Raw genomic sequence first — 11,653 nt, 5'->3', positions numbered from 1 at the left:
CCCATATGGATGTCCTTAAGCAAAAAAACATTGTATTACACTGTTACAACTAAGCTCGTTATGGAAAGAATAAACCATGTAATTATAGATAAATAAGATTGTTTATCCTGTTTTCATGCAAATGACAATTGTGGGGTTGTGGTTCCTTTCATCGAAAAAAAAAACTAAGCTACCACTTTAATCAGAAAATTATTTTAAAGAGTGAATTCCATTTTTCGTTTTGCCCACGGTAGAAATAGATAGAACAAAATAAATACACGCACTCGAAATTACACGAGAAAAGAATGGCCCTTGCACTCTTGCAACAGGCAACAAAACCTGTAGCGAGGCATGGGTAAAACCGGCCTGGTGCGACGGGTGTTCCAAAGCTCCATGTTCCCAACCTCCAACCACACGCTGCCAAAGCACCCAGCCGCAAACACAAGAAGGAGGGTTAAAAACCAATAAAAACTGGACGGAAAGTCAGAGCAACAATGCGATAAAAATTCACCATTTCTTTCTTCTCTTCCTCTTTCTCTTTCTCTGAGCTGAGCCTCTCTGTCCATCCGCATCGCGTCATAAAATCCCTCCGCCCTACCCTGCAGCACCTACCGCCATTCCCCAATCGCCATATGCGCGAGCCCCAAATCCACTCACCACCACTCTCGCATTTCTTTATCGGCTCCCTCCTCCTTCCTCTGCCGGAGGAAAACAATCCGCGTGGTAGGTTTCATTTAGATCCGGCCGGCCTTGCACTAGTTCGGGAGAGGATTTTGACCAATCTCACCCAGTTCGACCTCCCCCTGGGTGTTTCTCCTTAAATCGCCGGCGGTGGGAAGAGGTGTCCAGGCCAAACCAAGAACAGCTGCTCCCGGCATCTTGATTGATTACTGGTGGTATCCAAGGTGAGATATTTCATGGCTCTGTTCTTGTGCCAAGTTTGAATATTTTCTTGGTGTGCCCTGGACATATATCTCATGTAGGTTCCCTGAGCTCATTTTACGCGCCTCTTGCGTTTGTGTTTTCTTGGGACAAAGAAACATTGCTGATGTCGTTGGGATGTTCGAGGTTTCTTGCCTGGATTTGGCAAGAAATCCCTAGCTAGGATATGCTTCTTTCGGACTTCCCCAAGGCTCAAATCTGTCCTTTCATTTCATTTCTTAGCTTGTTGCGCTGTCAGGTGATTGAAGTCCTCACATGTTTTCTTTTGGACATTTCAGCTCAACTTTGGTTACCTCTGTTTCTTTTGGTTTAGCAAACTAGTTTAGAGGTGGTCTGCTGCGTGTTTTGTGGAAACATTGGGACTCTTACTTGTTTCCTAAGCTGCCTCCGCATTGATTTGTGCTATTTTGGGGTAGTAGTAACGTAGCGAACGCTCCACTCTTGTTAACAATCCCCAGCAGTTGGTTTTCGTTTCAGAAAATTAACCTAGACTGTTATTTTGTACACATGCTTTGATTGAAGGTCCTAGGAACTTGCAAGAGGTAGTTTAGATCTACAATCTATAGCTCCCTTCATGTGACTACTGTTGTCAAATTGTCTCTACTTAATGCACTTCTTTGCTTCTGATAGGAATGGTTCTAGTATTTTATAGATATGCATTTTGACTTATCTGCATGTTGACTTAGGCAAGCATAGTGTCCATTTGTTCAGGTATTTCATCAAGTTATTTATATCCCGATGCTTATATGTTGTGAACCTCTTCGTGTAGGACGACTTCAAGAAGGTGTTGAGATATTAGGAGCAGACTTTGGATTTAATAGGTTGTCCTGTTACCCCTACAGACTAAAAATGCTGAGGCAGAGCTCTAGTAGAAATCACAGATCAAGAGGTCTGAAGCTAAAGAAAGCTCTTCAGATAAGTCTTTTGGTTATTGTGTCTGTTTGGCTCCTCTACCAAGTAAAGCATTCTTATGAGAAGAAGACAGCGTATAATGAAAACGAAGACAATCATGACACTGATGATGTGCATAAAGATGATAAGAGCCAGGTAGAGGTCATCAGATTGGGCAGGAAAGACCTGCCAGCAAAGATGGAGGCTGATTCATCAACACTGGATGAACGGGTTGAGGACGAAGAGACTGAAGAGATAGAGCAAGAAATGAAGCACGATGAGCATGATGACGATCCCATTGATGAGCCAGACCTGGACAAGGATGATGATCTTGCTGAGCCTGGTGAGCACTCTGCTGGTAAGGACGAAGGGTCTGATGGCGGGGCTGTGTTCGAGGATGAAGAGCGGAAGGAGCGGTCTCAGGAGGATCAAGAAAAGAGCTTCCACGGTGACGATGTATCTAGTGCTGTTACTCATGACCCTCCATCATCGCAGCAAGCTGATCTGGCCCATCATGCCGAAGAGAAAATCTTGTACGTGGATGATGCTTCAACAGCAGTTCCTCATGAAAAGCAGGAACACAAGGAGGAGGAAGCTCACAAGGCTACCGAACAGAGTTCTACAGGTGCTAACGTGTCGAGTTCTGTGGACCATGATGCCCAAATCGCAAAACCTCTTCCAGATGAGCAATTGAAGAGCATGGATAGGATATTTGAAGGCACCACCAATTTATCAAATGGAATGACACTTGGAGGCCCTGGGGTGAATGGAACCAATGCAGTCGAGGAACATGGGGCTTCTTCAGCTAATGCATCTTCCAACCCAAATCTGAGCACTCCCAGCTTGGTCTCAGAAAGCAAGAGTGATCCAGCCCCAGCAAACCTGACAAGCAACAATGGTGGATCAGAGATAAGCAATTCAACTCCCTTGGAAGGTCAAGATGAGCAGCAAGTAAATTCAACAGCAGCGTTGAACAACCAAACACAGCCCTTCACGGACCTGACATCTGCCGAGCTGAATTCTCCACCAAATGGGACTTTGGCTTTGGTTTCAACTAGCGTCGAAAAGGCCACATCCAGAGACGGAGACACTGGTGGTAACACCGACACATCCTCCATGCCGCTGGACAATAAAGCCGACGATGGCGATGCTCACAAAGAAGAAGTAGATGTATCGACAAAAATCATGAACAAAGCAATCGGCGAAGGTGAAGTTCTCCTGGAATGAACACCAAGAGGTCTCTCTGTTAGCTGCTTCTGGTGCAACCTGTAAGTTTGTAGGACTTTCAAGAGATGCGATGCAAGCAAACTACCTCTATTGCCCCAGTTTTTGTGTAAGTTTGGTCCTACGTAGGAATCTGCTTTGTATTGCCTAGAGTACATCACGGTCTGGGGCAAGTGATGAACAAGAAGCTTGTGTTGGAAGAAACTATTATACCCATTCGGCAGCTCTGAAGCTTTGCTGCTGGAATGCCAACTACGTACTAGTGATAATGCCAGCCTTGTCTGTAGGTGTGTCAGCCTTGAGGTGTGTTCGTTTGTTCAGTTGTGGTGTTTGCATAGTAGTTCTAGCTGTCGTTGAGCTTTATTTTGTGAAGCTTGTGTGTTGCTGTTCATCAAAAACTATGCAGGCACACTTCAGACACCAACATTCAACTATGTGCAAGTATACACATCTGGTACAGCCTACGTTCCATCTATATATATATTGCTCATGCCCTTGACCTGTGGAAATCATATAATCCTTCGATGCACAAACTGGTCTAGACTTGATTTAGATTCCTGGCATCCTAGAAGAAGTTACACGAGTACTGGCTGTGTTGATATTGTTTATTTACCACTCCCTCGTTGTATTGTAGTGTGCATTCGTTTTCATGAAAATCAAACTGCACTAACTTTGATCAAGTTTATTGGGAAAATTATCTATATCTTATCTATAAATACAGAATCCGTACCATATTAAAAATATATTTCATGATGTTTCTAGTGGTATTGATTTGATATTCTAGATACCGATTTTTTTTTTACAAACTTGGTCAATAGCTTTTAAAAAAACCTAGTAGGCACCATATTTCGGCATAAAGAGAACATTTCATATATATTATAATAAGCAGTGACGTGTCAATCAGTGTGGGCAACCTGGCATGTCACCCCATACAATTGATGAAGTGTGCCGGTGCCGCCCAATTTCACTGGTTGTGTCCATGGCCCTAGCATTTGTCAGCCTTTGCTCCCATCTGCTCCATTCTTCAGGGAAATCATGTTCCATTAGGGCTGAAAAGAAAATTCGGCTCTCACAAGCTTAAAATGTACTCATAAACTTGGCTCAACTCAGCTTGAACTTAGACATGAATGAGATGAGCTGAGTTGACATTTTTTGCTTGTTAAGAAAGCAAGTTTAATGAATTGAGTTGCAATGTTGCCACCGTACAGAATAAAAATCATACGGAGTATATTATCTACTTTGAGGAAAGTGAGGTTGACGGAAGATCATCTTGTGTGCTCTACTCTACTGCTACTACTAGCATGTGTCACGTGTGGCCCCTGTCTAAGGTTTAAGACCATTTAAGGCAGGGGCTCCGGAACATTTGAAACTGCTCCAGATTGGTTCGATCATCGATGCAATCAATACCGCCAGTGCAGCACCATACACGGCCTTACTCAAAACGTAGACGCAACTTAAGACTACCCACAATGGGAGTATCATAGGTAGGAGTAGTAGTATCATGCATTCTATGCATGCAAAATTCTGATGTGGCATTGCAATTAAGGATGAGAGAGACTGTACTAGTATCATAGGTAGATACCGTATCATAGCACATATTACTAGAAAAAATAATGTCAAGTAAATCTTGTACACATATTTTGCATTGAGATTCTACAAAACAATTAATATATGGAGACTATGATACTACTAGTATATGATACTACCATGCATTATGGAGATAGTAACATGTAGTAGTATCATACGCATGATACTTTTATATGATACTACTACTATGCATTGTGACTAGTCTAAGTTCAAGACTAGGGGTACAGTTTATCTGATAGATGCCGTTCTCGGCCAGCTGTCGTAGCTGTATTCTGCATACCAACAAACTTGGTTATGGGCTTATGGCTGGGGCTTTGCGATAACTATGATATCCTTGTTTTCGTAATGTCTCTTCCACTTCACGGCTACTCCACACTCCAGTCACAGTTGAACACAAAAATATAAAATGGGCAACCCACAGTCACAAAGCACGAGGATCAACAAATGCCGATCAGCGAATCAGGATGACCCATTAACACAAGAATATATAACGGACACCCCACAATCGCCAACTCAGCACAAAGCACCAGGATGAACAGAACCCGATAGGCGGATCAGATTGACTCAAAGTCGCAAGCATAATATGCTGTCCAACAAATTGGCTGATATATTTACAGTACCCAATACCACAATGAACATTTGCAGACTAGCTAGCGAGGAGCTAACTATATCAATCACATGAATGAATGGCACAACTTCAACACTCCGACTGAATAATTTCAGCCAGGAAGCAACACGGACAAAAACATGATGCCACAAGACCAATGCGGTCGCAGCATGTTAACCAGGAGCTAACAAGCGTGCCTGTGAGTACTACCTTGCCTTCGTCAGGCAGGTGCTTCCAGGTTAGCGAGGAGCTAACACCACCATATGAAACACCCGACGCGGCTTATTTCTTTATTTTTGTCCATAACTTGGGGAGAGATGAGGTCAATTGGATATTGACCTGTGTTCTCCCTGCGATCTGGTTTGGTTACTCGCAGAAGCCGAGGAACCCCATGTATTCGTGGTTGTTGATCATCGCAATGCTCTTCTCGGTCCCAACAACACCTGGATTGTCAGGAAGCAACAGGTTGTTAGGAAAATATGAACTATTATTGAATTCCTTGCAAATTATCATATACATAAAGCAGCAGTACAAGTGTAAAACTAATTTAGACTTCTCGAATCATACTTTAAGAAAGTTAGGTCCAAAGATGCATGCTACTTACAGCAGTGACAACAAGTAGCACTAGTAACCTAGTGAATGTTTTGTTCGATATTTTCAAGGAGACATGTGGCCCCAGTTAACTATTATCACTCTTGGCTAGATTTTAATTAGACTGGTCAACAGTGAGTTGATTTGTTAAAATTGAAGGTAAAGTAATGATCAATACCCATGGTAAGAGCACTGGCGAAGATGACAGAGGAGAGGATGAAGACAATCAGCGATGCTCTCTTGAGCACATGCACAATCTTCCGAACCAAGCATTGGCCCCAGAATCCAGCCAGTATGGAAATAAAGATCAGGTAACCAGCTGCAAGGAGGAAATGATGCATGTTGTTACTACACAGTTACTTTGGGTAGTGCTTGTCAAATTATGAAGAGTTTGGGAGCAAAGAATTTACCATAAGGGAGTGGGAACCTGCCCAGGAAGTAGAACTCAACCACTGAGAGGGATGAGGAGAACATCATCACGAATGTGGCTGTTGCACTTGCAACCTGGCAGGCACAGACCACAGTTTTCATTAGCATTATTTCCCAGAAGATATAAATTCAGATGATCAAATGTAAGTATAGTCAAATCAAATAGTTCTAGAGATGCAAATAAGAAACATAGCTCCAAGTTAAAAGAACTACACAAATAATTTGCATCACAAGATTGAGGTTAGAGCAGAGATAGACGAACCAACAGGCCCATTTTTAGATTGGACATGTCGGCATCTCATCAGTAGCAGGAGAGGATGTCATTAATAATACCAGTTCAAACTGAATGACGTTGGAACGAAATATTCATTTTTTCTCAAGATAACGAAAATCTCAGTTAACGAACCATCCAACTTGGTTATCAAGTTTCTGCTTAAAGAAACTGTATGTCACATTCAGCAAACTCATGACAATTAAACTAAATAGTAGAAAGAATCTCAATAGATCCAGATCTAGGAAAAATTACATGGACAAGGAAACTGGGCTTCACTCCTTTCATCCTTCAACGCGTGGCATGTAGGCCATTAAACAATAAATGCCACATGGGGTTCAGTACTAGTTCCTACAGCCAAGCCAAATACAGACATGGTGGCAGAATGTCTTTTTCGTTATTGCAAGAACTTGTCCACATGCAATTTCAGCGTCAATTGTGGACCATACTAATAAGCTACTCCAATATATCCAGTTACCATATGTGACTCTGCTCAGGACATTAGAACATGGATTGGTAGAGTGTTTTTGCACTAATTATGCCAAATATGTCAGGTCTGAATCCTATATTAATGAATGGAAGAGCTCCTGCCTACTTGCCAAAATAAATCCTATATCAAACCTGAATCTTATATTAATGAATGGCAGCGCTCCTGCCTACTTGCCAAAATAAATCCTATATCAAACCTAACAGAATTGCCAATACTAGTATATCAGTACAGTGCACCGCACACAAAACTTATGTGAAATCAACATCAGGAGTATGATGCTTCTGAAAAGAGAAGTTATACTTGAAAGAAACATGGGAAGAATGATGTGCATATATATGAGAAATTATAGAAAAAAAGAGATAGTGTAGAAAATATGCAATAATAATAATGTAGTCTTGGTTTCAAAAAATCTGATGTAGTATTTACAAGACTATAGTTTTGGTTCCAATGCTTTATGCTCTTTGAAGGTTGCATGTGCACAACAGACAAATAGCTCCAATGCGATCATATGAATGCACACCATGATTGCATCTAATAATAACTGAAAATGAACTGCAAGAAATGAAAACCTGACACCAGAAATGGCTCAAATACCTGAGGGATGCACCCAAGCTCAAGAAGAAGCGGACCGAGGATGAAGCCTCCTCCAGACCCTAGAAGACCACCAACTGTGCCACCCAGCAGACCACAGAAGGCGCAAAAGATGAGCTGTGCTGGAGACCACTCAATAGAGGCCTCACATACACACTCTAAGTTGCCATTCATGCGTCGAGCACGGCTGTCCCTGCACAGTTCCATGGCCTTCCACAGGAATACACTTACTGCAGCTGGGATCTACATCAATTGAGACACATGGTATGAGGAAGGAAAAGGTCTGCAATTCGAGTCCCTAATATGTACAATGCGCAACAAAGCATAAGGTTTGGTGGAAGTTGTCAGCTGTCCATAAAGTGGCTATGGATGGTCCAAACATCTAGGCCTACCAAAGCAATTCACGATTTTTGAAAAGACGAATGTGTGTCCATGACAATGATATTTTCTCAAACATGAAACGAACGTTGCTGTCAAGGTTTCTGTGACAACTTAAGAGAAAGGGCAGTGCTGGATCTAATTTAGCTAACTAAAAGCACTGTTCTAGCAGATGACATAATGTTTAGATGATGTAGTGGCAGCTGGCAGAGCGGTTTACTCACCTGCAGAATATTGATCACCCAGTAGAAAGTGCTGCATGTTTGGGTGTTATTCTGCGTGAGAGCGAAAAAATACAGAAGTTAGCACAGTTTTCAATCAATCAATCATTCTGTGAAGTTGAAACCACAAATGTGAACAAAATATCTGGAATCTAGCTGGGCCACGAGGTGGCAATAAACACTGGCAAATAGAATAACATATGCACATGTGCTCAAGTACTATTGACCGTGAATAGTAAGCATGTGTAACTTATCCCAAACATTACTACTCTACCTTGGTTATGGTAGAGAATTTGGGTACCAATGTCCTTTTTAAGTTAAGTGTTCAAAGGTTTTCGAATAGACACGATTAAAAGTACAGAGCTACTGCGGTGATGCATAGGCAAGATAGGAGACCTTGAGGATCTGCAGAACCAAGAAAGATGACCAAACTGTCATTAGCACCAGGATATTCTTCCAGCTCAAGTTGAACCACAAAGTCTCCTGAAATATAGAAAAGCAGGGAGTCAATGATTAGGGCGCATAAGTGACAAGCTGTACTTTTGGGGTATCCTTGGATCCTAGCATGTTCCATCATGTGGCAAAATTATAGACCATGACTGTATCAACCGAAGAATCTTTGAACGGACTTAATTAAACCTTGTAATCATGTTACTGGTTCAAAAGGTAGATTTAAAAGTAAAAGGTCGTTCTCGTTTACTCATTTAAGGTGGATTGGCAAAGAGCAACGTAAAACCAGCAGGTGATTGTAGCTTACCAGGCCAGACTTCTGTGTGGGCTTATGCTGGGGCAGGAGGGGCTCGGCGTAGCTAGGGTCAAAAACCACTGCAGATATAGGGCGATAACATTGTGTTAGGGTGAGAAAATCACTATCAAGTCGTAACTTGAGTTTCAGGATTTACCATCGTTGGCCGCACAGTCAGACTTGGATTGTGCATCTCGCTCCTGTGTCTCCATCTGCAAAAATCATTCCCACAAGTCGACATATAAGGTTTCGTGACGGCAGAGTAAGTTAATTAGAGAGCGAACAAGCAGAGGCAATGTGACAAGGACAAACCAGGATCCGTGTCTCGTCCTTCCACATGAGAATCCCCTTGTAGAAGGAGCGCGATGAAGTGCCTGCAAGGAATTTGGTCACGCCAACCACGCATCAATTTCAGTGAGCGCACCAGACACACAAAGGAGTAGTACGTACAGCTTAAAAGTCGCAGTTGCCTGGCTTAACGCCTTAACAACATTTTGGCGGCATGCATGCGATGCGCCAACTAAGAGTTGAAGAGAACGTACCTATGAATAGTATAATGATGAGCACGGTGATGAGCCAGTAGGGGAATACGACGCTGAGCTCGACCCCGATGGTGATCCCGAGCATGAGCATGGGCTGGAAGAGCAGCGCGAGCTTGTAGTCGATGACTGGCGCCTCCTTGGTGGGGTGCGAGACCTGGAGGTTGTACCAGACCGAGGACGCCGACGCGCCCATGATCATGCCTGCGCCACGCACGCGAACGGGTCAAAAGTTACACGGGGTTCTTACTTGTTATCAGCAAAACCGATCTACCTCAGCAGGAGGCGGGCGGGGCAGGGTGGGGCTTACATTTGGAGAGCGCGGCGGCGGACTTGGTGTCGAAGCCGAGGACGAGGTTGAGGAGCGGCACGAAGATGCCGCCGCCCCCGACGCCGCCGACGGTGCCGAAGGCCGAGCCGAGGAAGCCGACGACGGTGGCCACCACGAGCCGCCAGTTGAACTCGAGATCCTGAAACGCGAGGAGAGGTCAGCCAACGAAGACGAGACGAGCGTGAGCCCGGGTGAGGGTGGGGTAAAAGGGCGAACGGCTTACGGGCCAGACGCGCGTGGAGCGCGAGGAGAGGCGGAGGGCGCCATTGGCGGCGGCGGCGGCGTGAGCGGCCGGGTCGGAGGAGGAGATGACGAAGCAGGCGAGGACGGCGGCGCAGGCGGCACCGGCGGCGACGTAGGCGAGGAAGCCGCGCGTGCTGGCGCGGTTGAGGCGGCCGTACAGGGCCGCGGGCGCGGAGGCGGCCGCCGCCATGCAAAAGCGAACGAGCGTGCGCGAAGCAGCGAAAGCAAACAACACTAAACAACAACAACCACTGCACGGACTAGGAAGGAAGGAGGGTCGGGGTAGGATAGCAAATGCAGTGCGGCCGCCTCCGCCCGCCACGGTTTTTTATAGGAGGATTGGAGGAGAGATCGGGTGGAAATTGGAAGGAGGAGGCGTGATGGGTATCGCCTTCCTTCCTTGGTTGCTTGGTCACGACTGACCGAAGCCGCAACCGCGACGGGGCGAGTATTTTTGGACTCTGGAGTAAAACGTTCCGTCGCCAGCCTGGCCGCATCGGCACAAATCAGGGATTCAATGCTCCTCCTGTCGTAAAAAGGAAAGGGATTTAATGCCCAAATAAATGTTTCCGCATTCTCAGGAACAGGGATGGATCGCACCCTAGCCTGCGAATGGAAAGCATCTCCGGTAGTAGGTTTTTGAGAGGAATCTCCGATATTCGTTGGCTTTCAAGGGCCTGCTAACAAAGAAATATCTTGGAATTCATTTCATTCGGATCTGATTTGGCGGATTTCATTCTGCATCTAGAAGTTGATGTGTCAGAAGTTTTTTTTTTTTTGAAATTGATGTGTCAGAAGTTAATTCCCCCTAACTAACTAAGGGCATCTCCAGCGGTATCTCATCGCGCTTCCCACACCCACGGCGGTGCGATGAGTGGTATCTTTTTTGAATGAACACCCTCTCGTTTGCCCCAACATTGGGACAAGCAAGGGATGTGTACGGTGGGAAGGTGCTCATTACGTCTACTGATACATGGTTAGTGGCGACTTTGCCACCACACACCTTCTTCGTCTCGACTATTTTGACAGGCTCACGAGTCACGAACAAGTGAATAACTTTCGATGAGACCCCTTCTCAATGGGATGAAGTGCCTACACCACACAAGTATCCACCGTGGGGCCCAACATGCGTGGACTATGAGACCGGGCTGAGCTGGGGGTCTTACTACTAGCTTCCACCCAAATCTGGGGGAGTATGATTTTCTCCCTTCGGTTTCATTGTGCATATCATAGTCTTTTTTTTATTTTAATTGTAGTTCTACAAATGAAACACAAAAGGATCCCTACTTTGTTGTTCCATGCATGTTATACTTCTAAGTAATAAAAAACTAAAAAACCCAAAAGGTTTGGCTTGTTTCTATTGCTTATTTACATTCTAGTTATTTTCTTTGTCCATCTAAACACTCAAAACAACAAAAAAAAATCATTTGTTTGATAAGAATGATAAATGAGTTGCAGTAATCTGCACGACGTTGTTCCCCGTTTTATTTTTTCATATTTTTTTGTCACTCCGATTAAGTTGAAATTCAATAGTTACTATAACTTTTCATTCCCTATATGCAAAGTAAACAGAACAAGATTTGGAGGCCCGGAA

At 44.2% G+C, this 11,653-nt stretch overlaps 2 protein-coding genes across 3 annotated transcripts; one reads left to right on the top strand and one right to left on the bottom strand.

Moving 5' to 3' along the window:
* Positions 1-518: 518 nt before the first annotated feature.
* On the top strand, positions 519-3,545 carry LOC124704153 (uncharacterized protein DDB_G0283697-like). 2 transcript variants are annotated; one of them, XM_047236391.1, is made up of 2 exons: positions 519-884; positions 1,691-3,545. In XM_047236391.1, exon 2 carries the CDS (start codon positions 1,771-1,773, stop codon positions 3,037-3,039), a length of 1,269 nt encoding a protein of 422 aa, XP_047092347.1. In that variant the 5' UTR covers positions 519-884; positions 1,691-1,770; the 3' UTR covers positions 3,040-3,545. The 2 variants fall into 2 exon arrangements, with proteins under 2 accessions (XP_047092347.1, XP_047092346.1); XM_047236390.1 differs by having other exon boundaries at positions 520-881; positions 1,687-3,545.
* A 1,610-nt stretch (positions 3,546-5,155) lies between these two features.
* Positions 5,156-10,251, bottom strand: LOC124704152 (sulfite exporter TauE/SafE family protein 4-like). Its single transcript, XM_047236389.1, has 12 exons — positions 10,040-10,251; positions 9,796-9,955; positions 9,489-9,689; positions 9,259-9,320; positions 9,104-9,158; positions 8,959-9,026; positions 8,598-8,684; positions 8,205-8,255; positions 7,606-7,845; positions 6,232-6,325; positions 6,000-6,140; positions 5,156-5,673 (listed from the first exon to the last, which is right to left on the bottom strand). Exons 1-12 carry the CDS (start codon positions 10,247-10,249, stop codon positions 5,597-5,599), a joined length of 1,446 nt encoding a protein of 481 aa, XP_047092345.1. The 5' UTR covers positions 10,250-10,251; the 3' UTR covers positions 5,156-5,596.
* Between the last annotated feature and the right edge of the window lie 1,402 nt (positions 10,252-11,653).

The sequence above is a fragment of the Lolium rigidum genome, chromosome 3 (assembly GCF_022539505.1).
Source record: "Lolium rigidum isolate FL_2022 chromosome 3, APGP_CSIRO_Lrig_0.1, whole genome shotgun sequence".
Classification (NCBI taxonomy): domain Eukaryota; kingdom Viridiplantae; phylum Streptophyta; class Magnoliopsida; order Poales; family Poaceae; genus Lolium; species Lolium rigidum.
The sequence above is the reverse complement of the archived record's forward strand: the minus strand, read 5'-3'. Positions and strand labels throughout refer to the sequence as shown.

Excerpts from the sequence above, each read along its gene's own strand:
- LOC124704153 (XM_047236391.1), top strand. The coding sequence starts at position 1,771 with ATGCTGAGGCAGAGCTCTAGTAGAAATCACAGATCAAGAGGTCTGAAG.
- LOC124704152 (XM_047236389.1), bottom strand. The coding sequence starts at position 10,249 with ATGGCGGCGGCCGCCTCCGCGCCCGCGGCCCTGTACGGCCGCCTCAAC. Across the intron at positions 9,956-10,039 it reads GCTCCACGCGCGTCTGGCCC|GATCTCGAGTTCAACTGGCG; the intron begins GTAAGCCGTTCG and ends CTCGCGTTTCAG. Across the intron at positions 8,685-8,958 it reads CCACACAGAAGTCTGGCCTG|GAGACTTTGTGGTTCAACTT; the intron begins GTAAGCTACAAT and ends TCTATATTTCAG.